The following is a 25,225-nucleotide window of genomic DNA, read 5'->3' on the forward strand; positions in this document are numbered from 1 at the left end:
GCGAATCAGACCCTGGCCTTGGCACTGGATGTGGAGATGGCGATTACTGTTCCAACCAATTGGTTGGTTGTCCGGCGTGGGAGAAAATTCCGCGTTCTTTATTGATAGGCAGATTTCATGATGTCTTGGCTAAATAGATTATAGATGTGGAGGATTCAGTGCACTTCTTCAAGATACACGTGGAGTAGTGGGGAGTGAACTTTCATAAGTAAAGCAGAATGACTTCATCTAATAATATTCAAGATCAACAAGTCCAGTATTACTATATATTTATTTCTCCGAAATATCAAGTAGATACGAGAAAGCAAGTAACTACCAATCAACACCATCCTATATATCTTAATCAAACACTCATCCTGACAAGAGGACCTTACAGCACATCACCCCAATATAGTAACTCCAGCTGTTGACTCTCATAATACCCCTTCAAAATCAGAGACAATACCTTCTCCCCCATTTTTTCAGGATCCTGCATCCCCACAGCCATAGCATTTGCATATTCCCATCTTATTAGAGACAATACCCAATTCCATGGATCATTCGAGTACATGAAAATCATTTACAGATTTCCGGTCACAGCGGTTCAATCATCCGCGATATAAAAGACCTTGTTACTGATAACACTCCCTACACACGTCCGGGCAAGAAATGCTGCCACATCAGTTTCCATCATATCGAGGAATGGGGATATGAATGGTGTTACGGAGGATGAGATGGCTGAGTCGAGGATGAGTTGTTAGATGGCGTGTTTGGAGTTTGTGGATAGGACGATGAGGGAACGGGGGTCTGGTTTCTTATCGTATACTTCAGCGAGGATTTGTGTAAGAAGCTGTGTGGGACAGATTGTTAGTTTAGAAATGGAGATGGTTTGTAGGGTTGGATAATAGTAGGTTCATGTTTGATTAGATTGATTCATCGGTGCAGAAGATGCTGACGAGGGGGCCAGTTTCGCTATCACTTTTTGGCTGGGTGGTGGTGCGTTTTATTAATATAGGCAGATTAAATTAAGATGTTTCGGTATTGGAGGTGGTAAAGGTGGCATTTTTTGATAATATAGGTAGACTGTGACGAGACATCTTGATAGTATTGGTGGTGTTTATGGTGTTGGTGTTACAGGGCTACTTATGTAAGTACAGGACATTGGGATAGGACAAAGCAATCAGAGTTTGTCTTGTATACAAGTCAGTGAAAGAGGTCAGCTATGGAGACACGAGGACAAGTCTATTATAGGGTCAGGAACTTCCCGTCTTGCTCTGTCATTGCTTTATTGAATCGCGATGGACATGCCTTGGGGAACACCGGGTGATTCATTCAACTTTTATGGTAAATAAATACAAAGGAGCATTCCGGATCACACTTTTGGAGACTAGACAAATGATAGTTTTTGATGAAACCTGGGTTCTATCTCGTATTGAGTGACTTCAATAAGTCAAGTAAAGTTGCCAGAGGATGGTGAGTGAGCTCTAGAGAAGGCGAAACAAGGTAATTTGAACCATGGTTGATATACTCAACCTAGGTATAACGCGTGGCCCATCCAGGGTAGTATCGTCTTCAGAGCGGTATAAGTCTGCTGGTGTAGAAGATTCATCATGGACCTGAGATAGAGACCATGGCAGATAGCCTTGTGTAGATGATAACAACGAGAACACGAATGTGCGGGACAAAAGAGATAAACAAAGGCGTGAACGATGCCCGAGTCACCTGACCAGCCAGGAATCTACGGTTTATGAAAGTTCCGGGAATTGTGGGTTTTATCAACTCAGAAATCTCCTGAAAGGTATGGTTTTAAAGGGATACATGTAAGAATACTATACTGCTCCAGACCAGATCATATTAAGACTCGTATGAACAAAAACCATCACTCAAACTAATGCTACTAACCCCCTAAATCAGACTAAATACCACTCTCGACCGTGATGCCACCCCCCTAATAATCCCCATCAAGCAAAATCGCGTCGTCCTCCAGCTCCTCCACAGCAGGCTGCCCCAAAACACCCTTATACACCCCATCCTCATCCACCAAGTCAATCAAAAAATCAATAGATCTCGCTCCATGATTCAGCCTTGTCGCCTCAACATTGGCATATTCCCCTGCCACCCGAACCACTTCCCATTCTTCCGGATTATACCCAACAACGAATAGAAGGGAATCGTCCTCGAGCGTTTGCGCATCCGCAATAAGCGAAATTCTATAATCAAGAAGCGAGTTTTTGGGGACACCTTCAGCCAGAAAGGTCTTGATGGCTTGAGTGTTCCAGCCCAGAAACGGTGAGACGAAGTGCTCGGTGATGGGGGGGCTGGTGACGTCGTCAAAGGTGAGGTTCTGGAGCTGGTCGGGGGCGAGGGTGGTCATCAAGATGAGGGATCGCCGGAGGTAGGGCCGTTTTTCGTAGGCGGCAGTTAAGATATGATCAAGGGTCTGGGGAGGAGAGGAGTTAGTAGGAGTATTGGGGTTGATAAGGACAGGAGAGGAGAGGAGAGGGGGGGGGTACGTCAAGTGGGATCTCGACAGTGCAGAAGATTCCATGGATTTCGCAAGTGAGATTCGTTGGTCGGCTTTGAATGGGATACATTGCATCGGACGGTTTAGGGATTTTGGTATGGAAGCGAGTAGATTTGGTTATGCTTGGGAAGTGGGATGAAGAATGTGTTGGAGAGGATGAGAACCAAGAATGAAGATGGCAATGCCGCCGGATATGACTAACGGACCCCTCTGCTATTTCCTCCGAAGTCACACACCTTGTGCAATTCTGACAGACCACTGTAACGGACAGACTGATGTTACTTCCATTTCGACAAATGGCATTCCTTATTCCTTGTGAGCAATTTGTGCTGTGATATGCTGTGAGGCACACAAGGAGGCTGGAGACTCCGTCGTGTGTGATATGGAAGTTATGGGATAGTGGGTTTGTCTCTCCCTTGGATGCCGCCCCTCAAATGCGTAACGTTTCCTTCTACCAAGTATACAAGCTTAGGGAGCTTGATGGCTACATTTATGCAATATGCGAAAGCCCACCATTTTCAATTCATACAGATAATCTCCCTCGCATAATAGTAAAATCCCGACCTGTCTATTGGTCGCACCGTGCAACCGCAAGGCTTAGCAGCGGGGTCATTGGATAAAGCTTCTGTTACGATCGTGCACTTGTAATAGGAAGTTCAGCTATCAATAATAGCAAGATTTCACAGGTCTGCCGTTTAGCAGAGGGCTGGAATCCATCAGGCCTGGAATGCGCATCACTTACGTAGTTGGTTAGCCAGACCTCTGCAATCTGTACTACGGTTTACTAATAAGAGCGAGGAGAGGCGTGTCATAACTCGAGATGGGACAAGAACAGGGTAGATAGTGTGTTGATTCACATCTGGCCAGGCATCCTTGGGATAGGTTTCAGACATATGCAATGCATTGGCACAAGGATATGGGGATACTGCAAGGCAAGATGCAACCCGGGACAATGAAAGGGACAATGAAAACGTTCTTATTCAGTTGTCTTTGTTCCAAAAATAAGTGTACCGCTTCTCAGTGGCCCACTCCTTAACAGTCTTGCCCGTGGAATCCCTCGCCTCGGGATCTGCCCCATACCGCAAAAGGGTGTCGAGTACTTGGAAATTGGGATAAAGGTTACTTTGGACATAGAATGACAACGGAGCCCGTCCGAGTTCATCCTTGGTGTTCACATCCCTATCTGCCCCATGTTGAAGGATGTATTCCAAGGCATCCAACTGGCAACCTCTCATTGCGATATGTAACTGTCTCACCCGCTACCGTTCGACTAAGCTTGGCTCCAGCTTCTAAGAGAAACTCCATGCAGGCAATGTTCCTAAAACCCATGACACGGTGGAGAGGGCTCCAGCCGTCGGGGGAGCTGCAGTTTACTTCCGCGCCCTGGTCGATAAGAAACGATAGGAGAGGAAATTCACTACCAATTGCTTCATACTGAGCGGCTAGAAGAAAGGGAGACCAACCGTCCTTGGTCAAGTCGTTTGCCAGGTTATCCAAAATATTTCGCGAAATTGTCCAGAGCAGCTTCACGACTTCTAAACAACCAGCCTTGCACGCCGAGTGAAAAGGCAGGGCATCATTGTCATCCCGCGCTGAAGGGTCCGCGCCATTTGCGAGCAGCAGCTCTACAGTCTCCAGGGGTGCCTGATATGCCGCGACGTGCAGCAGAGACCCGCCGACCGGTTGATACATGTCCCCGCTCCCAAAGTTCACCAGTCTTTCATTAATTCGGTCGCTCATTTGCTGAAAAGAGCGAACAACCTGAGGATTTCCATTCTGGACTGCAACATACAGTAGAGTGTCACCCATTGGGCTAAGGGCCTCCATGTCTGCACCGTGATCAAGCAGCATTTGGATTGTTTCCATACCCTGCGCCGTCGAGACTGCGTAGTATAAGATTGGCAAAGACATCTCATCGTATGTCCAGTTTGGGTTTGCCCCTCTTGCGAGAAGAAGTCGCAAGACTTCAATCTGAGCTTGCCATAGAACCTCTTTGGAACGAATTCTTCCTTCGTTCTCGTCCCGGATACAGTACGCCGCAGCCTTGGCCAGGCCTTCGTCTAAGATCCGTTGAGGAACGTCTCCAGGATAGCATCGCAAAAGAACTTCCAGGGGCTTCGCATGCCAATTTTCTGCAGCCAGAGCGACCGCATCTTCCCATTCTGCAGTGGTGATCTGATCGGGCGACAACCAGTCAATCAGGACCTGCATCACATCGGCAGCATCCCAGTAAGCCGCTGTGACAAAAGGAGTCCGTAGCACCGAGTCTGGCCTTTTCCTCCCAGGACGATCATTCTGATCGAGTCTGATAGGATCCGCACCAGCCCCAAGAAGAAGGCAAGTAATATCCGCCTTATTATACCATGCGGCGAAATGCAGAGACGTCATACAGGGGTTGTTGTATGCATCACCACCCTTTTCCTCGACTCTGTAGCCACGGTCAATTAACCGCTGCACGACTTCCACATAGCCGCCCATAATAGCCTCATGAAGTGGATTACGCCATTCGAACCGCAAGCCTGCGGCTTTTACGTCCGGGTCATCCAGAAGCCGAACTAGACCATCCCAGTTCCCCGTTCGAGCCAAAGACTGGATGTCTCGGGTCCACCTGGTATGCTTCCTTAGGGAAGGTGACAGTCGGGTTGTCATTAGGAATCAGACAATTCGAGGCCGGGGTAGTGAGTGCGAGAAGGGACGAGATTTTGGGTGGGTTGGGAGAACAGATGAAAGATAAGGAAGGCGAAGCGAACAGACTGAAATCGTCTCTCATTTGTTTGCTGGTCGGAAAGACGAAATTCTCCAGCTAGTGTCTAGTCTATAGCTAGCGGTTGTCCGGCTCGACCTAGCAGCTAGATCGCATGCCATTGAAGGCATCATATAAAATTAATTCAAATGAAGGTCCTCTGGTCCCATGACTGGGGCTCCCCAGGGCCTCAGGCAACCCCTTCGTACGGGGCTGAGTGATGCTCAGCCTCGTTGTCAGCTTCTTTTTGGTCACACGTCAGGGGGCGTGCACATACCCAGCCTTCCCAGCTCATCACGGGAAGGTCGATGGATGGGGGTTCACCCTCATAACAACTACACGATCAGGCTAGTCTGTGCGCCCCCCAAGGAACAAACAGCGGGCATCGCGATGCCTGAGCAACATCATGACGAACTTGCCAAACCTGACCATGATGCGTACAGGCTGGGACCATGAACAAACAGAATATGGTGATCGTGTGTAAACCCCTCCTTTCTAGAGGCTGTTGCCCGCCTTATGCGAGTAGCCGACGCCATACCCCATTGTTGGTGATGGAGACGCTTCATTATCGTACCGGCATGATCGTGTCAGAGCCGCTATCACTCTGGATGGTTCTACTCAGAGGCTCGAAATACATTTCTTGACATTTGATAGATTTTCACCGTTTGCTGCAATGTTGAAAACTAAATGCTTTAGACATATGCGATCTATTTCCCCGCTAAATCCTCTTTGATCAAGTCCACTGCCCGTTCCGCAAGGGCATATACCATTGTCTGGGGATTAGCCTTGGGCGCAATAGGGATAACACTGGCGTCTACAACCCGCAGTCCCTTGGTGCCCCAGACCCGTAAGCGGGAGTCTACAACGCCACCCTCCTCCCGGGGCAGCATGGCACATGTACTTGTCGCATGATATGTGCTTCTCCCGGCAGATTTCACGTAATCTTTGACTTCGTCCAGGGATGCTGTCCGCAGATCATCGGGCACACCGGGGCTGCGTTTACCACCGGGTTTCAACATGCAGGCAAGAGGCTGCGATGAGGCAATCGCGTCAATGAATCGCGTATGACGGGCCGACATCTCCAGATCGGCGGGGTGACTTAGGTAGCGTGGGTCGACGATGGGAGGCTTAGCTGGGTCGGCGGATGAGACGTGACATATACCGCGCGACAGCGGGTACAGTAGAAAGGAACAGATTGTAATATAGTTCTCAGGGAACTTATGATCAGGTTATTTGAGAATCAACGCTGGAGCCTTTGGAATTTCTCCGGGCAGGGTAAGTGAAATAGCCGCCTGTTGCTTCGCGAGGATTTTGCAGGATAGAACGGATAAAGGCAGCAAAATCTGCGCTTGATGAGTCCGGTACAGTGGCTGCAAGGATGGTGGCAAGATCTTCGGAGCCGGTGTCTGGCTTGGAGAAATCGGAGAGGGGGAGGAGGGTGGAAGAGTAATTGCCTCCGATGGTGAAGAGGCCGAATTATCGGGTTTTGTAATCTTCTATAGCTGCTCCAAGAACTTCGGGAACCCGACGCATGAGATTATCTTTAGTGTTGATAAAGACTTGGACCTCAAAGATGACTCCTGGCAATGGGTGGTCTTGGAGATTCTCGCCGACATTGGGATTGTCCACTACTACCGGGGTGTTAAATTTTTCTAGGGTATCTAGTGAACCAATGCCTGACAGCTCAAGAACTTTGGGTGAGTTGAAGATTCCGACTGAGATAATGACTTCGCGGAGTGCTTTGACGGTGAATTCAGTGTCGCCCTTTGTGTATTTGGCACCGGTCGCAGTGACATTGCCATTGGGAAGGGTTTCCATTGACCAAGGCCTCACTCACCACATGGAGGTTCGGATGTCCTTTCGCAGGCAGATAATATGCGTTGGCCGAGAAACTGCGTGCAGGATCGATAGCTGCTGCATTGGTATAACCCCCCAAACCATCTCCGGAAAATGGATCGCTGGACATGGGATAGCCCAGCCCTCTCACAGACTCAATCCAGGCGTTGGCGAGGGGTCATCAATTGCATCTGGGAACAACGCCTGGAGAGGACCGTCGATACCATTTAGTTTCGGATCCACGTATTCCAGCCCAAGCTCCTTTATTTTTTCCTCGGACGAGAGTGTAAGACTAATTTTTCGATAGTAGGGGCTGAACGTAGCCCAGTTCCAGCCTTCATTTCCCAAAGCACCCCAGGTATCGACATTGGCTCGGGAGTTGGCGATAAAAGCCATTCCATTCATGGCGCTGGTGCCACCGAGCATCCGGCCATGGGGCAGGGGAACATGTTGGCCGCTCAGAGATACCTAACAGACCGGTTAAGCCAAGCGAGGCCAAGGGTTGGACGGAAATACCTGGGGCACCGTGATAAATTACCAGTCAGAGTCTGTGGCTACCAGAGCTGGCCATAATTCTGGAATACCCGGAGGTCCTCGGTCTAGTCCTGACCAGCTTCAAGAACAATAATCTGGTCGGGGTTTTAGGATAGACAGGCGGCGAGCACGAGGCCGACGATATCTGCCTCGGTGACTGACATTGTACGCAGGATATCGAGCTTTTATTGAATCTGTAGATCCTGTAGAGCTCGCATAGTTACTGTGGTGTTAACAAAAAGAAAAACATACAACAGAAGGGATTCGCTGGTGGTCACCCACCCAACTACTAACCTCCCGGCGTGTGGCTTAAGTACGGCTGAGCGGACGGGAAGCCCTGTTTTCCACACCCTGTGGTCGTATGTACTGATTATATCTCCAGGACAAATTATAGAGGGACGTCTGCTGAGTAGGCGCAACGCACTTCATACCTGGTGTGAGAAAGTGGTCAGCAATGCCCCAGTCATACGCTCACGGGCCAGCGTACAATAGTAGCAGAAACCTTTGGACACACAGCCACAATATGCGTATGAATAAAGATAGGACGAGAATAAAAGAGGCAGTAGATGGATTTTGGTTAGTGAAAGCCCGTGGTGGCTGTGAGGATAGGTCACATTATATACTATCATGGCCAACGGCTACAAGGTGGAGGAGGGCACTGGAATCAAGGACCGTTGGTCAGAACAAAGGACATCCCTCACAGCCTTGTGATGGCCTGGCCGATCACAAAATAGTCCATAAGCACTAAACAGGTACAGCCTGTCAGAAAGGAGTATCCAGTGTTAACTGGCGGAGTGGCGGACATTGTCCGACCAGTGGTGGGTGAGGGGTGGGGGAGGTGGATTGCAACGGGCGATCCCGCCAGCGGTCGGACGAAAGAACCGGCGTCTAAAACGTCAGCACTAACAGCACGTGATTGTAGGCCACCACGTCTTAATGTTGGCTGGTCCCGGTTCTCCCTTTTTTCAATGGCTGCTACTGGCTGCTGCGTCTACCATTTCCCGTCTCCTTGTTGCCCACTCAATGCTATCCCCAACTACCGAGGAGCTTTGCTCGCGCCTGAACAAATCCGGTAAACAACGACAAAAGCAGTGGAGGCCCAGGTCTAAGACTGGCTGCTTCACTTGCAGGTACGAGACCCTTGCTGCCCGGGTGGACAATGTATCATCCGGTACCTGGCTGACTGCGTAGAATCCGGCGAGTCAAATGTGATGAGTCCAAGCCGAGGTGGGTACAACAAATTCCTTTCTGGATTTACTCCCGTTCCTGATCTCCTGGGCCAAGCGATGTCCACTAATCATTAGAGTACTTGCAGCTGTCGGAAATGCACTTCCACGGGCCGGAAGTGTGATGGCTACGAAGGCCCGAGCAACAAGCGCACAAAAAGCACACTCACTTACACCCACAACTTGGTACAGGTGCCGTCGGACTGGAATCTTGTCGGGCATAATTCAATGGAGAATACATATTTCAACTACTTTCGCATGGTGACCATCCCCAGTTTGACGGGTTTCTTTGACTCGGGGATCTGGTCCTACCGATTACCCCAGGTCTCACATCACTACCCGGCTCTGTGGCATGCAATGGCCGCGCTTGCGTCTTTGCACTGGGACTTCCTTGAGGAAGAGACACCCATCACTCCTGTACGGGTATCTCAAAGCAACCGGGTTCAATTCGCGTTGAGACAGCATACCAAATCCATTCAGCTATTGAGGGAGATGATATCATGGACGCGCTTGACGGTCCACGATAAGTTGGCTATTCTTGGGACCTGCATTATATATATCTGCCTCTTCAGTCTGCAGGGCTTACACTGGGAATCTTTCAAGCATATCGGTGGTGCCTTGATGATATGCTACAACTGGCGTCTTGAATTCGAGGCACATGACTCTGTGGACATGTCCCCACTAGTTGTTCTCTTGGCCCAGCTCGACAGCCAGGCCCGTCCAATGTTTCTGCTCCAACAACTTCCTATCCCTTGGGCGCAGACCCAGTTTGCCCTGCCTGCACCCCAAACCCATTTCACATCTCTCCCCGAGGCGCATGAATCCCTGGAGGTCCATATAAATAACATGTTACAAGTTGTTACAAGTGGCTCTGACATCGCTGCGGCGGAAGGGCCTGCTAAACTCGAGAAGTGTCATGAGGACTTTCGTCAATGGGATGAAAGGCTTGCCCGGTATCTTGCGACTTCTTCCCCCGATCGGGAGAACAAAGGCTTGAACATTCTCTACCTTCGGCGGTTATATGCGAAAGTGCTGCTGTGTCTGGATCCATCCAAGGGTGAACTTGGTCATGATGACTTTATCGATGACTACGCGCAGATGCTCCAACTGGTTGGTACAATCTTAGAAGACGAATCCTTGGAAGAGGCATTGACTCCTGCTTTAATCCAACCAAAACGGCACTTCAGTTTAGAAAGCACTGTTACCGAGGCTTTCTTCCTAATTGCGGCTCGTTGTCGGGAGCCGATGATTCGACAAAAGGCACTAAAATATATGAAACTATATCCTCGTCGCGAAGGCATCTGCGGGACCATGCTAGCATTACATGCCGGAGAGAAGCTTATTGAGATTGAGCGCACAGCATGCCAAACAGCTCCACTTGGGTCATGCACCCACGGGCGATGGGTATGTGCCAACCATCGCATGGCAGTTTTACGATTCGCCGATCTCACTGGGGAGAGGGTTTCCTTTGAGATGTTAACCGCGGAGGAGGCGAAGCGTGGCATACCGGGCAGAGTGTTTATATTCCAAAAGACCCGGTAGCCCATCCTGGTTCCATGTTAGAGTCTCCTGTACATACTATATGACTTATGATGACATGGTCAGTGCATAAATGTCCGTGATTCTGACGCCGCATTGAACGGATAATGGATACATACCGTATTTACATCCTCATAGATTGCTTGGATCTCCGATCCATGGTGCGATACGGCTATCGGACCCATCGGCATTCGGTCCGACCGAACCGGGGATTATCGGTTATCCGACTGATAAGCATCGAGGTTATCAGACCTTATCACCTTATCGCCCCGCCTCTCCAAGTGCTTCCCGCAGCCCCGCCCGGATGGCCTCACCCCTCAGGCAGTGGAAAAGTTACCAGATCCCACCGATAAGTGGTTCAGCACATTGCTTCAACAAAGTTCAAACAACAAACCTTCAACCACAATGACTCAACAAACACACGATCACCCTCTTCAAACCCCCGAGATGATCAATGAGGTTACCAAAGCCATCGACGACGCCAGCGAGGAGCTGCGTGCATTGAACCTCGAGGCAAGTCACATTCTTACTTCAATTCCATCAACTCTAACATCCCCTCTCTATCTAGATCTTCAACAACCCAGAAGTCGCATTCTAAGAGGTTAAGGCCTGCAAATTACTCTCCGAATGGCTCGAGAACCGCAGATGGAGCGTCCACTGTGGCGTCTACGGAATCAAAACCACCTTTAAAGCCCGTTTCTCTGTCAAAGAAGGTGGTCGTACCGTTTACTTCAACGCCAAGTACGGTAAGTCTGCACCATAATCTCCTAAATACTCAGGCAGTCTAATAATTTGTCAGACACCCTCTCCACAATCAGCCACACCTGCAGCCACAACCTAATTACCACATCTGCTCTCTTCTCCGCCATCAGCCTCAAATCCATCCTCAAAGCCTACTCCATCCCCGGCATACTTGTCATAATGAGCACCCCCGCTAAAGAATTCTAAGAGGGGAAATGACTCATGGCATAAAACGGCGCCTGGAAGGGATTCGATTCCTGCGTTATAATACACAGAATGCTGGATTTTAGTATACCAGTGTGCTACATTAAGGCATCATTGAAGTTACATGCTAAGTTCAGGGGTAAATCTGCGCATACAGCAGCGGGGCCCTGAATAAAAAAGAATACATATGATGCAATTATACATACATATACAGGGATTATCTTGTTAAGACAATATATTCAAAAGAGTGAGAGTATCCAGAGATGTATATTAAAGGTGGGAAAGATAGCCAATATAATTCCGGATTATGCGGAGGGGCTGTTTAGTGTTAGGGCAATAACAGTGAAGGGCGTGGAGAAGTTGAGGGAGAGGATGGAGAGGGTGTTTCAGGGGGTGGCAGAGGCGACTGGGTGTAAGGTTGAGTTGGAGTGGTGAGTTCTCTTTTTTGATAAGTGATTTGATTAGGGGTTGGTAGTTTGGAAGGGGTGCGCTAATAAGTGGTGATAGGTTCGCCCTTTATGAGGACGTCGTGACAAATGATACTCTCGCGGAGCAGTACAGGCAATATATGTTGCAGTATCTGGGATTGCAGCCGGAGCAGATGGTACTGATGAAAGAGGCTAGAATGGTCCATGACTCACTGGGAAGCTCGTGAGTTTTTATATATATTGTTTGAGAGAGAACCACGGGTGCTAACTACAGCAGTGATTTCGGGAGCTGCTCATATATCTGCCCTGGTATTCAAGCAATGTTCAATATCAAGGCATCAGATCTTCCACATTTGATTGGATTCCGCGAGGCAGCACAAGGCGATATTGCACATGAGAAGGCACTTCGGGCTGGCAAAGCTAATACTCTGATATTTCTGGATATGTTGACAAATGATGCTTTTACTACGAGGATGAAGGACGAGTTTAGGGCAGCGATGAAGGAAGCTGGGCGTCTATCTGAGTAATCCGGTCTTATTCAAAACACTACCCACGAAATAATTCCAAGCAGGGGGTTATCAGCATGCAACCTAAAGCCTAGATAAGACCCAATGTGCAGATGAATCAATCATTTCACTCCTCCACCTTGAGACCATCCAACAAATTACCATATGAAGCCTCAACATCTCCACTTGTATCAACCTAATAAACCATCAATACCAACCAACAAACAATAGAAGACCACCTACCTCAACCAAGAGCCCCCTGCGACCATAGTGCCCCAGGACTCTCTCATTCTCAGCAACATAGTGACTATATCTCTGATCGAACGTCTCTCCATCATCCACCCGACCAGGAATATTCCTAGTCCGAAACCTCTCCTTGGCGACCTCCCTCGGACAGTTGAAGAAGAGGACCAGATCCGGCGACCCGATCTGCTCGAGTCAGCACGTAAAATGAACATGCAGGAGGCGTATCCTTACAGCTTCCTCAACAGGCCCTGCCTGCTCCAGCACGCGAGGAACGCCATCAATCACGAGGTTCTTCTTCCCCTCTCGCTCCAGGCTCTCAACCTCATCTCGGAGAATCATGATCAGATCTTCGACGTCGACCAAAACGTTGCTCTCAATTGCCTTGGTGGCCTCTGGACTCAATTTGTTCGAGTTGGACCAGTCGCGCAAAAGATCGCCGACTGAGAGGTGATGGTAGTGATACTCTTCAGCTAGTTTCTTGCATAGTGAGCCCTTTCCTGCGCCGGGTGCACCTGCATAGGTGTTTTAGTGGAGTTGTGTGAGGCTGGATCTAGCACTTACCTATGACGTAGATACGGGAGTATTCACGGGATTCCATGGTGCTTGTGATGTTGAGTTTTTTATTTCAAGTTGGAAGTGCGGAAGTACAGGCTGAGAAATGGTGGGTGACATCTTAAAAGCCATGGATTTGTCTTTCGGTATATTAAATATTAATAGTGTGAATTATGAAGAAATTTTTTCCTCGATAGTAGTGAACATGGCCTGATGAATAAAAGCTTGGGATGTGAAGTTTTGCTTCTTTCACCCGTAGTAAGAAGTATGGTTCTGCAAAGCCACCAGTCCCCGCCTTTGCAGTATCACAAGAAGAAGAAAAAAGTTTGCGAACTTGATTCACCTTTCCACTAAAGATCTCTGCCCTTGATGCAAAGAGGTTTATCCCTATAGAGCTCCAGACTCTGACAGCTGTGCTAACTCCTTACTCCATACCAGACAGAAACCCTCACACACCAACCTACAAATAAAACCCAACACTCCTCCCTTCTACCTCAACGCACATCCATTCCCCAATCCATCCACCCCCAACCCTCCAACCTCCAAAAAAATGCTCCTCCTCGAAGTCGAACGCAAATTCCCCCGTCTCACTACAAAACTCCACCTCGCCCCAACCCACCACCACCCCCCTTCCGCACCATCAACTACCTCGGCACCAAAACCCTCCACGACACATACTACGACATCCCCTCTTCCTCTTCCAGCAGCACCCACCCCCACTACCTCTCCACAAAGGGTATCTGGATCCGAAAACGCAACAATACCTGGCAAGCCAAGATCCGGCGCGGAGGGAACTACACCAACTCCCAATTTCAGGAACTTTCCTCGCCTGCAGAGATCTCCTCCTACTTGGCGACCATCACTGGTGTGAACAAGCCCGAGAAGGTTAACTTTGGACTCGTGCCGATGGCGGATTTTGTGACTGTGCGGGAGAGTTGGATTGCGGATAGGGAGTTTACTATTGTGCAGGATGAGATGGATTTTGGACATACCGTAGGGGAGGTGGAGATGGAGTGGAAGGGGGAGTGTAAAGGGGATGTGGAGGGGTTTAGGAGGAAGAAAATGGAGGAGATGGATGGGAAGATTGGGGAGTTTATGAAGAGATATGGGTGGGCTTTTTGTGGGGGGGTGGCGAAGGGGAAGTTGTCGGCTTATTTCGAGATGAGAGGGGGTCGTTAGGTTGGTGGGGATGGAGAGGTGGAAGGATTTGAGGTCAGAATAAAGGTTGATAGTGGATATGTGGCTGTGGGATACTAGTGTTGTGGTTGGAATCGGTATTGGGTAGAGTACTTGGGGTTTGGTACGATGTGTGGGGGAGGTGGGTTGGGTTTGGAAGCTATTCGCATACTGCAAACAAGTAGTAACCTTAATACACATATGTTCTAACTTTATATTAGTCTACTACTACCACAACTGTTTTTCAGCGCTGCGATTGCCATTAGAAGAGCTATTGAAGACTTTCCCTTATTCTCGTTTAAGCAGACCCATAGCTCCACCCAAGCGTTCTTGATATAAGATCTATAGGAGTGGGTCAGAGTGGGCTGACAAGATGATATGGAGACGGGCGGGTCTCCCGAACAATGCTTTCTCGGCATTGAGCTTAACTTGAAGTCAAAAAAGAATGAACCATTGAATGTATACAATAGCTTCCGGATCCGTTTCCATGGAACTAGAGTTGAGCTACATTGGATGGTTCCCCCACCAATCAATATGCATGGCTACAAGGGGAAAGCCGAGGCATTAGGATGCCTACTATGGCCTAAGGCATGAATACTACAAGGGTGGCGGTGTGGCGGTGTGGCGGTGATCGTAGTGTGGCTGTAGCGCTAGTAGGCCTCAGAATCCTGTATGGAGTTGTCGACACCTCTCCGCTTAGTCTGACGGGCCTCCCACTCTCCTCGGTCGGTTAATCGCAAAATTGGTGAGATTCATTCTCTGCCACCCCCAGCATAATGAAGACCAAACGGCAACGAGCAGCGACGCCAAGATCAAGAACAGGATGTCAAACCTGCAAGTAAGTCCAAAGCTCAACCGCAGATGTGCCTATCTCACTAACCCAGCCTCTGATCAGGATCCGACATGTCAAATGTGACGAGCAACGGCCCGAATGCCATCAGTGCAAGCGAACAGGAAGAAAGTGCGATGGATACACCCAACAGCGCCCGCAAAGCGACGTCGTACCATCCATGAAACCAAAGTTAAGCACCGACCATCGGATCGTCCTTCGGGCGGGGTCAAGAGAAGAACGGCATTACCTATACTTCTTCAACACACAGACTGCCCACGCGCTATCCGGGTTTTTTGAATCGGAGCTCTGGGGACGCAATCTTCCGCAGCTGAGCGAGTGCGAGCCTATCGTCAGACATGCCAGTGCGGCTGTGAGTGCAGCCCATGAGCGGGCACTCGCGCTGCAACAACATTCATCGGGCGCAGTCCGACGGAACAACGACCGGTTTATTGTGTATCATTATAACGAAGCAATCCGGCATTTGATGGCGTATCTGGCATTTCCAGGTGAAAAGACTGATTTGACTCTCATCACATGCTTTCTGTTCGTGTGTCTCGAGATGCTGAGTGGTAATTCCAGACAAGCTCTGGATCACATGGAGGCGGGATTGAAGATCATTCAACGGGCAACAGACCAAACAACTGGGTCAAATGCGACCGACAAAGAGCTTTTGCATTTGGGTCTCCGATTGAATATCCAACTCGCAATGAACGGACGCTCTATGGTTTACTTCGATCTTGAGTCCATATGTCCTGAAGAATTGGTAAATGAAACACCCGTTTGGTCGAATACCTCTCAGGCCCGACATGCGTTGGATATACTCATGAACAGGACATCAATGTTTGTCTGCCTGGCAGGGTATGAGCCCACGGATCGCACACACTTGGAGCCCCAGCAGCATCAGCTCCTCCAAGAATTTGCGACATGGAATAGGGCGTTCAACGCCCTCAAAAGTAAACCACGACGTTCTGCAAAAGCAGACCCCAGGGCGCTGCTGCTCCTTCGCATGCTGTACCTTGACTGCTGGATATGGGTGAAAACTTGTCTGTCCAGACACGAGACCGTATACGACAGCTTCACTTCTGCTTTCGCAGAAATTGTGAATTGTGCAGCCCAGATAATTGATATCGATGCTGTCGTCGATCGGAAATCAACCAAATGTGCTCCGGACATGTTCACGCTTGAAACCAGTATCATCACCGGTCTATACTATACAGCAATCAAGTGCCGCAATCCAATCATTCGTCGAGAAGCCATCCGGCTCTTGGATCAATGTACCAAACAAGAGGGACTCTGGAATAAGCGTGTTGTCGCGAAGGTCGCCCAAGTGATCATGGAACTGGAAGAAGAGAATCTGTCATATCTCCCTATCGCAAAAAGAATACCGGAGGAGAAGGACCGTATATATGAGACCGTCAAATCTATTCCGGTGGGCGAGAGTATGCAATGTCGCCGCCAGTTGGTTCTGTTGTCGAAGCCAAACGGGCCAGACGGAGCATGGCTGACTAGATTCCGTTTTGTGGAGTGGTAGCATTATTTATAGGCTAGATTATTTTTTTTCTCGCATTATCCGTGTCACTTATCATTCGCACCTATGCAGCCCTGCTATTGGAATACGTGTAATCGATGATAGATAGTATGGTTGGCATCTCGCTTGATACACGACTCAGCCAATCAGAGTGCATCGCTATTAGCGCGGTTTGCGAATTTTCCAGAATGGGTAATCCGCTGGCGCGGCCCGTGCCCAGCGCACGAGGCTTGCCAAGCTAGGATTCAGGCCCCAGCGCTGGATTCAGCATCACCCGATTCTAGGCATGGTTTTGTGCCTGGGTCGTTGTCGACGGCATCGCGGATGATGAAGGTCAGTACATTTCCACTCTGGGTGGGTTCTTGGTCAAGAGGCCTCCGAAGTGTTACAACGGGGTGAGTTTGCCAAAGACCTTTTTCTCCGATGGTCACATCCAATGACTCAGGCCCCCTACTGACACATGCTTTCGAGTTCTGTAGAACGGCACTAGAAGGGAATGACGGTTTAGATCCACGGTGGTAATGGCATGGTATAGCCTAGTTTATCCAATTTTTCGCCCGTCCGTTTACTACTTACCTTCTACTGTTACTAACTTCATCGCTCTCTAAAGGGCTCCAATCTATGCTATGTCAGACGGTCGATCACCGAAATTTGGAAGCATTTTTCAAACATTGTGCCCTATCTAAGGCTACACTCATCCCTTCAACTTCCCAAGACCAACCGGAACACAGTTCCTCGTCGCTTTCCGAAAACTAAGACAAGTGATCCTAAGGAGAAGAACAATTCGATCTGTCGAACTAGCCTCATATCTTGGACCTCCTATCCCTCATTGGGTGACGATTATGGTCATGGTGTTAAGCCTCTCTTTGGTGAAGCCGGTAGTTGCTTTGCGCCAGGAGAGTGGGGATTTCCTCCTTCCCTGCATTTCCGAGCGTACAATTGAGCTTTGGTTCTACAGGACAGGATTTGTGCCCCCCGACAACGGTCAGTACATATCGTCAGGTAGCGATCCACATGTTGAATATGTCGACATGTTTGATGACACAGATAAAATTCAGCAGGTAGATCTGAGAAGACTTTCAACGAAATGCACCCGCTGTTCCAAGTTCTCCAATTCTCGCGGGATGGCTACAAATTTGATGCCATGCTTTTGGAGGGCTGCACGAAACGCCCGACCGAGTGATCTCCATTCCTCGGTGTCATAACATTTCATCCTGACTCCATCGCTAGTTAGCCAACTCTCATTGCCCGGCTCGCAGACAATGACAAGTGCGTTCTTCATCCGCTCCTTGAGTATATGCCATTCCTCAAGTGCGGTGAGCTCCTCTGCCGCAGATTGTCCGAGAAAAAAGCCGGCGTATACGATCGGGTCGATTCCAGATCTGTCTGAAATAAACCAGCTTTCGTCCAGTTTCATTTCAGTCTCGAACTGAGCCCGAAGAGTGCGCTTCTGCAGCTCTAGCCCCGCATTTGGCTGTCTGACATGGACTGCAGAGAAGCCGTCTGTGCGCATGACGTGTCGGACAACCTCATCAACACTCTTTGGCCCTTTTGTATTTATCGCAAAAGAAGCTATGTTGGTCGATAGATAATTTTTCAGCGCCCCATGGAGGGTCGTCTTGCCTGTACAATGGGCACCAACCAAGTAGATGTTTGGCGGGTGGATCATGGTGGAGAGATATCCACCACGGTCACTGGTGTATGAATTATCAGTGTGCGTTCAAGCGCTGACGTCAATGGCGTACCTTTTAAAACAGCTTTGGCAATATGCGATCAAATATTTAACAAGAATGTGCGCTTGTGAGCAAAGGTGGCGTCTAGCCCAGTATTAGGGGTGTTCAGTAAGCCCTAGAATCTGCTGTCATGATTTACTCCAGTGTGATTCATGCATCATTTGCTGATATTGTGATAGCCAAGATTATATTCACAACAGCAGCAGCGATGTGATAAATTCTGACAGAAACCTGTCAGCATACTTGACTTCACTCCTTGCTGAAACTAATTCACAAAGTTACTCAGCAATACTACCAGGTGGAATCACTGCTATGAAAGTTAATGACAAGGTTTTACTAATTCTTTCTCTCTTTGTCATTCTTGGACTTGCTGTCTTCGTGCTTTTCTTATCCTGGTTCACAAAGGCATCTAAGCTTTTCAACCCTCCAAAATGCCCTGTCTCCGTGAATTATCATTTTACCCGGCAGTGCAACAAGAGTTGTGGCTTCTGTTTCCATACTGCATCTACTTCCCATGTGGAAAGTATTGAGAATGCCAAGCGGGGACTTGCCCTCCTCCAAGCCGCAGGTATGAAAAAGATTAACTTCGCCGGCGGGGAGCCGTTCCTGGACAAACAACGTCTTGGGAAAATGATAGACTACTGCAAAGAAGACTTACACCTCGAATCAGTCTCCATCGTCACAAACGGTAGCTTAGTCACCAGGAACTTTCTCGCTAGACATGGACATAATATCGATATTCTCGCCGTTTCCTGTGATTCTTTCAATGAACATACCAACACCAAGATTGGCCGGGGATCCGGCGATCAAGTTTCAAAGCTTTACAAGATACGAGACCTGTGCCGCGAGTACGGTATCAAGTTCAAGATCAATACCGTGGTCTGTCGGCTTAACTTCCAAGAGAATATGAATTCCTTCATCGAAGACCTACAGCCATTTCGCTGGAAGTGTTTCCAGGTACTGCTCGTCGACGGAGAAAACGAATCCGATAAACGACTTCGAGATGCACGCAAGTTTCTCATCACTGATGAGGAATTTGAGTCTTTTTGCAATACACACAGCCACCAAAAAGCATTTGTACCAGAGTCGAATGCTCTCATGGCCAAGTCATATCTCATTCTGGATGAGTATATGCGGTTTCTAGACCGAGATGGTCGCGACCCGTCGCCTTCTATCTTGGAAGTTGGAGTTGATGAGGCACTTGAGTGCGTATATTGGGATGAGGACAGTTTTAAGGCCAGGGGAGGAGAGTATGATTGGTCGACACATCGGGGTATTTGCTCGGATGCTAAAAAGGGCTTGGAGTGGTAGATATTTTGTGATAATCTCTTGTTAGGGTTCTTATCTGCTTGGATGTTTCTTGGAGATGCATGATGCGTTGAGGTATGATATCCCGACATTGGGCTTTTGTCGAATACTTTCAGCCTTGTACTAAGATAACTTCCGACCATGGTCAGTTGAACCAATTTTGATACTGGGCTACGATAAATGGACTTCAATTATCTTGGATGAACTCCTGCCCTTGATATTTTATCCGGTGGAGTACATTGATACTTGAGTCTGGGGACCTCTGAGCTATACGGCAAAGCATCTATAATTTCGTTTTTCCTATGTTGATTACGACCAACCCAGCCTTCTATTACCCCGAGACATCTACTCAACCTTGCTCCAAACTGGCCCCATATGCGACCCTGCTACTTGTCACTTCGAAGACGAGCAGTAAATGTAATCAACCTCGTTCTTCACTCCTAATTCTTTTCCCTGCGTTGCCAAATCCAATCCCTCCCCTAAACGCCCAACCGCCGCCCATCCCTCTCTTTTCTACAAAGATAACCCTCCAAATCCAACACAGACATATCCTGACGAACCCCCTCCAGCGCCCCCATATATTCCGAAGCAGCATTCCATTCATCCACAACATTCTCCAAACGAAACGGCACCACCGCTGGCCCAGCCCGCGCCTTCGCATGGAATTCACAGGTTCCAGCCCCCGCATCCCCATTTCCCTTCATGTACTGAAAGCTCCCCTTCAGCGTACCCATCTTAGGATCTATGCATATCCTCCCTTTAGTGAAGTTCTTATTCCATATAAGATCATTCGGCGACGATTCCCTAGCCCCACGCCAGCAAAACGGTAAATAGATCCCATCGTCGGATAACCTAGGCCCTGAGTCAACTAGAAACAGGCCCGTGGTGTAGCCGAAATCAAACTTGCCCCAGATGCGATCATAGTCCCAGAGCAACCAAATGTCGTTCCCATATTGGGCGTTGGGAAGTTCTCCCAGTTGAACGTGGTAGGTGTTTTGGATGTTGCGGAATTGGTGGACCGCGTCTTCGGTGCCGTTGATGCTTCGCAGCCAGGTGTTTTCGTTGAGGGTTTTTGCTGCGGGTTCGTTGATACTGCGACGCCAGTTGTCCATTGTGTTGATGCTGGTTTCTTTGGTCTTACGTGAGGTCTTTGTTTGTAGTGGTATTCGTACCTTATCGGTGTGGCTTGGCGGAGTTGGGTTTGTTGTGTAGATGATGTGAGGGCGCATGAATTCAACAATGAGAAATGCCAGGCATGGAACACTTTTTAGACCCTTTATGTAGGCGGGTGCGCGTTATAGACTCCCAACTTATGTGGAACGCCTCATTCAAACGATGGGCGGGATCCGCTGGCTCCTGAAGTACCCCCCGCGAGGCGCCGGGATCTTCCACAAACTGGATGCATTCTGTGAGGAACAACACTAGTTTGAGTTGTGTAGTCATATCTTTGCTCCCGAGGATAATGTTATATAATATCGAGGGAGTCATTACCCGCAGGCGTATCCTCCTTGGAGAGGGAACGATCCCTCGGTTGCTATCATGGTCGAACAATTGATTCGTGTTCATAAGCCCACAAGCCTGTAATTATTCCCGGGAGGGGAAAGTTTCATTCGTTTATGGGGTTATCGCCTATTTCTGTCACAGATGGGCCCTGTGGATGATATTCCGGACCAATTACATTATTTTGCGCTCTATATCACTTGCTTCTATGTTGTGTCCTGTACATACGACCACAGGGTGTGGAGAACAGGGCTTCCCGTCCGCTCAGCCGTACTTAAGCCGCACGCCGGGAGGTTAGTAGTTGGGTGGGTGACCACCAGCGAATCCCTTCTGTTGTATGTTTTTATGCCTATATTTTTGACAATTTCCGATTCTTCTAAATCATCATGTTAAATACAAATACTGGTCGCGCTGCCAACCCACCCCTTTCTCTATTATTCTCATACTAACACCACTGGGTCGCCCAAATCGTTTGCCTTGCTATGGTTTCCGGTCTATCTCCAAAGTCCGACGTCTTCTATCTAGTCGAACGTTCTCTACCAGAACGTTGCGAAGCTCGCAAGAGAGGGGTTTCGGAGGATTCGTGTCCCGGATACTAGGGAATAAGACATAGATTTCGCAGCATTGTCCAGGTAGACATATAAGAAATACCCATTAACAAGCTGTGACCTTTCAGCCTGCTAGCAAAATGTAGCTATGTGTGGTAAATAATAGCATCTCACAAGATATATTCAGGTCCTCCGACTAGATTTTACTGAGCCAGCTAGATGAAAATGATTTCCCAAGCTTTAAAGATGCACATTTGGCACTTATTATATCATCATCACCATGAGACGAATTCTACTAGACACCAGCCCAACTAATAATCAATCGCTTGAGATTTAGGGGGTGCTATTGCCTCTGGTTTCTTGTTTTCCAATCCTTCCATATTTTGCCATTATTAATACCCTCCGATCATGTGTCAAAATATTGAACACCTGACATATCAAATCCTCGATGGTCTAACGGTCATGATTTCCGCTTGTCAATCCCAATCGGGAACAAGCGCGGGAGACCTGGGTTCGACTCCCAGTCGGGGAGATTTGCCTTTTGCTTTTTGGCCACTATCTGAAGCTATTTTGAGGTAGCCCACGAGCTGCAACTTTCTACGCAGCCCATGCTGGCTCTGATGATTTTGTATAGCTTCTTAATTTCCAAGGTATCAGATCTGGTTGAAAATAACTTTTCATGGTGAATATATTTGCCATTCGACTGAGGTCTTCGCCGCCTAATAGAAATATATTGTCCACCCATGTCCTAAGTTACTCCTACATTATACCTGGATATCAATCGCTTCAAAATTAGCTGCTTGTATATCTTTGATGTATGAATATAGCGATTGGCGCACATTGCCACCTCAGGCCGCGGGCTCAAAATTGGCTTTCGGGACGCGAAAACGTCGATTTCTCGCCCGTCCGTTTCAGGGGCAAATTGACTCTCCTCCCACAACCTTATACCCGGACAATCACCCGCGAAGCTCTTTCGCCCACCGGTCATCCTGCATCTTAATCCTTGTTAACCTTCATCAGTCCGTGCGTAGCCCGTGTTCAGTGCAAGATGCCGAAGGCGCCAAGACGTGTCGTCGGCAATCCGGTCGATAGTCGCTTCGGTCGGCCGCGCAAATCGTGCGATACGTGCTATTCCCGCAAGGTGGATATCACACTCCCCCCAACTCATGGTCAATGGGTGACTCATGGCTAAAATACCAACCACAGATTAAATGTATCGAAATCACTGGCTCAGACCAATGTGAATGGTGCATGGATCAAGAGTTACCATGTACCGTTCCCCCGAAAGGTTCCCGGCGCCGGAAAAGTAAAACGAAAGCAGGGTCCAGGTACTTTCCTTGCAACGTCGCTGTCCTTCGGAATGTTGACTGGTATCTAGTACAACACCAGAGAGTGTTGATACTAATCCTGCGCGTGCAAGTGAAGATATCCAAGAAGGTAAGCCATGGTCTGTTTCCCATGATTGTTGCAGTTCCTAATGCCAATTCAAGAGAAAAGCGCCACAGTCACTGTTCAAGAAGAGCGTCGTTTGCCGCTCAGTCAATTACTGAATCCACCTGAGCCGACATCTCCAGATGAATCTCCTAGGCAGGAAAGACTGAAGAATCTCTTTCGATACTACGGGATCCCTCTTTTCTCCACCACAGCCCAAGACTGGATTCGCAGTCACTGCCAACCATCGAATACTCTCAGCAATTTGTCTTCTTTGAGCCTGCCATGGATCAATCGGCAGGATAGACCTGCATTCGCTTCGCAGAAGTCAATTCCCTCTGATATAGAAGCGACGACAGTTTATCTACCCGACCGTTTCATCACAGAGGCATGCGTGGCTCTGTATAAGTGTGGCAGAACCGGCCTTTTCTACCCACTTGTCGATGCTGATGCGTCAACCAATATAATAAAAACAGCCTATTCTTCCGCCGACAAGCAACAGCCGGATGTTATCACTGCCCGAGCATTCGTCTTTTCCTTTGTTGCATTCTGCTCATCGGCAGGCCATAGCGAAGAGATGACATACCCAGTCGACGGTGGGACATGCGCTTTAGCAGCAAGACGATTACTTCACGCGGTAGATAATGAACCGCCATCTTTGGAAGCTTTGCAAACAACAGTATTCCTGGTCAGCTTCGCCTCATTATTCCGTGGCACTCTATCTGGCGCAACACATACTAACCGGATCAAAGGTACTCTACCATTGCTTCGAAGGCTGCCTATGGGCTGTAAGAGGAGTCTTGCGCATTGCGTCCCACCTGGTCAAAGACCTTGCTCCGGGCATGGGATTCTTCCAGCCGCCCTCTTCTGATCGCAGCACCATTTTCCGCAATCTCTTTTGGATTTGTTTCTTGATCGACAAAGAGCTTTTTCTTCGGTTAGGGGAGACACCTCTACTCCCTGCTGAATCGTGCGTTCCGTCTGACCACGGGGAAAGTCCCTTCCGCCATCTCTCACGATTATTGCCATGTGTTCCTGGCGTCTACACCAGCACATTTCATCTATCGATTCTGATGTCAAAAATATACTCGGAACTCTACGCACCAGAAGCCGTGGGGAAAAGCGATATCGCGATCTTAAGAACGATTCGCGCTCTTGACGATGAGCTGGAAGAATGGCGACTGAATATCCCAAAGGACATTCGACCGACAATTCATGCCTCGAACCAACCCGCCAACTTGCAATCTGATGTTGATGTACTTATCATGCATCTCAAGTTCCACAACTGCTTAGGGTGCATCCACCAGGCAGTAAGTCGCTGTCAATCTTGGTCGGGAGAGGCTGGACCAGTGAAAGAAGCCCTCCGATCGAGCCTGAATGTGTCTACCCAGGCGAGCGCAGCGTCTTTGGAACTTATGCGGGCTAATCCACTAACGCTCAACCGGGAATGCTTCTGGTATGTTCTCTCCATCTGATTCGACTCTAGCATTTTTCATGGACTTACCAAAATCCTAGGCTACTTTGCTTTTATCCCCTATCCGCTCTCTTAAACCTTTTCTGCAAGATTGTCGCGGATACCTTCGATTGCGAGAGTCGCCTTTACCTTAGTATCATCAAACGCATTCCTGAATACTTCCGAGAGGTGGACACTCGCCACGTTACCGCCATTGAAAAGGAACATCTGCATCTGATGATCCTGTTTAGTACAGAGTTACTCGCTCTCGCGGAGCAACAGGTATCCGAGAGTTGAGCTCTGGACAGTGATACCATGACCCATCGATTCGTGGGATGAGACAGAAGCAAACATACTCACATACACACATACTCCAGAACATCACCCGATCATACTCATATTCAAGCCACCGGGTTGCTGACAACAATTATCTCTCCCACCCTCCTAGACGCTTAACATCAGATGCGGCAGAGTCTATGTGATACTTACAAACTCGAAACTTCACCCACGACCCTGAAATAAGATCCGAGTGACTCAACGGAGCGACCACACAGCCACATACTCTTGCCACAAAGCTCTACCTGAAGACTAAGCAAGAGCCACCATCTCATGGCGGCTGAAACCTCCCTCCACACAAATCATATCACGTCACAGACCG

At 48.7% G+C, this 25,225-nt stretch overlaps 12 protein-coding genes and 1 non-coding gene across 13 annotated transcripts; 7 read left to right on the forward strand and 6 right to left on the reverse strand.

Annotated features, from left to right (window-relative positions):
• Positions 1 to 1,884: 1,884 nt before the first annotated feature.
• BO94DRAFT_504664 (uncharacterized protein) lies at positions 1,885 to 2,636 on the reverse strand. The gene is made up of 2 exons (XM_025609515.1): positions 2,493 to 2,636; positions 1,885 to 2,419 (listed from the first exon to the last, which is right to left on the reverse strand). The coding sequence occupies exons 1-2, from the start codon at positions 2,571 to 2,573 to the stop codon at positions 1,928 to 1,930; spliced, it is 573 nt and encodes a 190-aa protein (XP_025461495.1). The 5' UTR covers positions 2,574 to 2,636; the 3' UTR covers positions 1,885 to 1,927.
• A 996-nt stretch (positions 2,637 to 3,632) lies between these two features.
• Positions 3,633 to 5,334, reverse strand: BO94DRAFT_504667 (ankyrin repeat domain-containing protein). The gene is made up of 2 exons (XM_025609516.1): positions 4,792 to 5,334; positions 3,633 to 4,512 (listed from the first exon to the last, which is right to left on the reverse strand). The coding sequence occupies exons 1-2, from the start codon at positions 5,150 to 5,152 to the stop codon at positions 3,683 to 3,685; spliced, it is 1,191 nt and encodes a 396-aa protein (XP_025461496.1). The 5' UTR covers positions 5,153 to 5,334; the 3' UTR covers positions 3,633 to 3,682.
• Positions 5,335 to 5,953: 619 nt separating this feature from the next.
• Positions 5,954 to 7,780, reverse strand: BO94DRAFT_570340 (GMC family oxidoreductase; the record flags this gene model as incomplete). Its single annotated transcript, XM_025614799.1, has 8 exons — positions 5,954 to 6,463; positions 6,492 to 6,700; positions 6,776 to 7,010; positions 7,069 to 7,228; positions 7,282 to 7,539; positions 7,621 to 7,657; positions 7,693 to 7,711; positions 7,748 to 7,780. The coding sequence occupies 8 exons, from the start codon at positions 7,778 to 7,780 to the stop codon at positions 5,954 to 5,956; spliced, it is 1,461 nt and encodes a 486-aa protein (XP_025461497.1).
• A 463-nt stretch (positions 7,781 to 8,243) lies between these two features.
• Positions 8,244 to 10,384, forward strand: BO94DRAFT_591324 (Zn(II)2Cys6 transcription factor; the record flags this gene model as incomplete). The annotated part of the gene is made up of 4 exons (XM_025616105.1): positions 8,244 to 8,289; positions 8,539 to 8,746; positions 8,808 to 8,843; positions 8,932 to 10,384. 4 exons carry the CDS (start codon positions 8,244 to 8,246, stop codon positions 10,382 to 10,384), a joined length of 1,743 nt encoding a protein of 580 aa, XP_025461498.1.
• A 402-nt stretch (positions 10,385 to 10,786) lies between these two features.
• On the forward strand, positions 10,787 to 12,281 carry BO94DRAFT_561504 (uncharacterized protein; the record flags this gene model as incomplete). The annotated part of the gene is made up of 8 exons (XM_025614222.1): positions 10,787 to 10,894; positions 10,950 to 10,967; positions 10,989 to 11,127; positions 11,181 to 11,296; positions 11,369 to 11,465; positions 11,541 to 11,757; positions 11,834 to 11,977; positions 12,032 to 12,281. 8 exons carry the CDS (start codon positions 10,787 to 10,789, stop codon positions 12,279 to 12,281), a joined length of 1,089 nt encoding a protein of 362 aa, XP_025461499.1.
• Positions 12,282 to 12,500: 219 nt separating this feature from the next.
• On the reverse strand, positions 12,501 to 13,019 carry BO94DRAFT_426127 (nucleoside monophosphate kinase; the record flags this gene model as incomplete). The annotated part of the gene is made up of 2 exons (XM_025607442.1): positions 12,501 to 12,689; positions 12,738 to 13,019. Coding segments are annotated over 2 exons (471 nt in total), but the record flags the coding sequence as incomplete, so codon positions are not given.
• Positions 13,020 to 13,682: 663 nt separating this feature from the next.
• Positions 13,683 to 14,237, forward strand: BO94DRAFT_614185 (thiamine-triphosphatase; the record flags this gene model as incomplete). The annotated part of the gene is made up of 1 exon (XM_025616724.1): positions 13,683 to 14,237. A coding segment is annotated over one exon (555 nt), but the record flags the coding sequence as incomplete, so codon positions are not given.
• Positions 14,238 to 14,933: 696 nt separating this feature from the next.
• BO94DRAFT_629207 (uncharacterized protein) lies at positions 14,934 to 16,641 on the forward strand. Its single transcript, XM_025617539.1, has 2 exons — positions 14,934 to 15,072; positions 15,130 to 16,641. Exons 1-2 carry the CDS (start codon positions 15,011 to 15,013, stop codon positions 16,595 to 16,597), a joined length of 1,530 nt encoding a protein of 509 aa, XP_025461502.1. The 5' UTR covers positions 14,934 to 15,010; the 3' UTR covers positions 16,598 to 16,641.
• An 807-nt stretch (positions 16,642 to 17,448) lies between these two features.
• Positions 17,449 to 18,369, reverse strand: BO94DRAFT_529072 (ATP/GTP-binding protein). Its single transcript, XM_025610445.1, has one exon. The coding sequence runs from the start codon at positions 18,261 to 18,263 to the stop codon at positions 17,649 to 17,651; it is 615 nt and encodes a 204-aa protein (XP_025461503.1). The 5' UTR covers positions 18,264 to 18,369; the 3' UTR covers positions 17,449 to 17,648.
• Positions 18,370 to 18,401: 32 nt separating this feature from the next.
• Positions 18,402 to 19,821, forward strand: BO94DRAFT_338205 (radical SAM enzyme). The gene has a single exon (XM_025607015.1). It carries the CDS (start codon positions 18,640 to 18,642, stop codon positions 19,636 to 19,638), a length of 999 nt encoding a protein of 332 aa, XP_025461504.1. The 5' UTR covers positions 18,402 to 18,639; the 3' UTR covers positions 19,639 to 19,821.
• Positions 19,822 to 20,114: 293 nt separating this feature from the next.
• On the reverse strand, positions 20,115 to 20,747 carry BO94DRAFT_614186 (uncharacterized protein; the record flags this gene model as incomplete). Its single annotated transcript, XM_025616725.1, has 1 exon — positions 20,115 to 20,747. One exon carries the CDS (start codon positions 20,745 to 20,747, stop codon positions 20,115 to 20,117), a length of 633 nt encoding a protein of 210 aa, XP_025461505.1.
• A 1,378-nt stretch (positions 20,748 to 22,125) lies between these two features.
• On the forward strand, positions 22,126 to 22,215 carry BO94DRAFT_t308. Its single transcript has one exon. It is a non-coding gene; the product is annotated as a tRNA-Asp (tRNA).
• Positions 22,216 to 22,611: 396 nt separating this feature from the next.
• Positions 22,612 to 25,057, forward strand: BO94DRAFT_338246 (uncharacterized protein). The gene is made up of 6 exons (XM_025607016.1): positions 22,612 to 22,824; positions 22,890 to 23,011; positions 23,062 to 23,120; positions 23,174 to 23,802; positions 23,867 to 24,570; positions 24,630 to 25,057. The coding sequence occupies exons 1-6, from the start codon at positions 22,732 to 22,734 to the stop codon at positions 24,862 to 24,864; spliced, it is 1,842 nt and encodes a 613-aa protein (XP_025461506.1). The 5' UTR covers positions 22,612 to 22,731; the 3' UTR covers positions 24,865 to 25,057.
• Positions 25,058 to 25,225: the final 168 nt, after the last annotated feature.

This window comes from Aspergillus sclerotioniger (genome assembly GCF_003184525.1).
Source record: "Aspergillus sclerotioniger CBS 115572 chromosome Unknown BO94scaffold_56, whole genome shotgun sequence".
Lineage (NCBI taxonomy): Eukaryota > Fungi > Ascomycota > Eurotiomycetes > Eurotiales > Aspergillaceae > Aspergillus > Aspergillus sclerotioniger.

Coding starts and splice junctions, on each gene's coding strand:
- BO94DRAFT_504667 (XM_025609516.1), bottom strand. CDS start 5,152: ATGACAACCCGACTGTCACCTTCCCTAAGGAAGCATACCAGGTGGACC. Junction 4,513..4,791: donor CAGACTCGATCAGAATGATC/GTCCTGGGAGGA, acceptor ACGAGAACGAAG/GAAGAATTCGTTCCAAAGAG.
- BO94DRAFT_338246 (XM_025607016.1), top strand. CDS start 22,732: ATGCCGAAGGCGCCAAGACGTGTCGTCGGCAATCCGGTCGATAGTCGC. Junction 22,825..22,889: donor ATACGTGCTATTCCCGCAAG/GTGGATATCACA, acceptor TACCAACCACAG/ATTAAATGTATCGAAATCAC. Junction 23,121..23,173: donor AAGTGAAGATATCCAAGAAG/GTAAGCCATGGT, acceptor TGCCAATTCAAG/AGAAAAGCGCCACAGTCACT.
- BO94DRAFT_504664 (XM_025609515.1), bottom strand. CDS start 2,573: ATGTATCCCATTCAAAGCCGACCAACGAATCTCACTTGCGAAATCCAT. Junction 2,420..2,492: donor CTGTCGAGATCCCACTTGAC/GTACCCCCCCCC, acceptor TCTCCTCCCCAG/ACCCTTGATCATATCTTAAC.
- BO94DRAFT_529072 (XM_025610445.1), bottom strand. CDS start 18,263: ATGATCCACCCGCCAAACATCTACTTGGTTGGTGCCCATTGTACAGGC.
- BO94DRAFT_338205 (XM_025607015.1), top strand. CDS start 18,640: ATGAAAGTTAATGACAAGGTTTTACTAATTCTTTCTCTCTTTGTCATT.
- BO94DRAFT_629207 (XM_025617539.1), top strand. CDS start 15,011: ATGAAGACCAAACGGCAACGAGCAGCGACGCCAAGATCAAGAACAGGA. Junction 15,073..15,129: donor ACAGGATGTCAAACCTGCAA/GTAAGTCCAAAG, acceptor GCCTCTGATCAG/GATCCGACATGTCAAATGTG.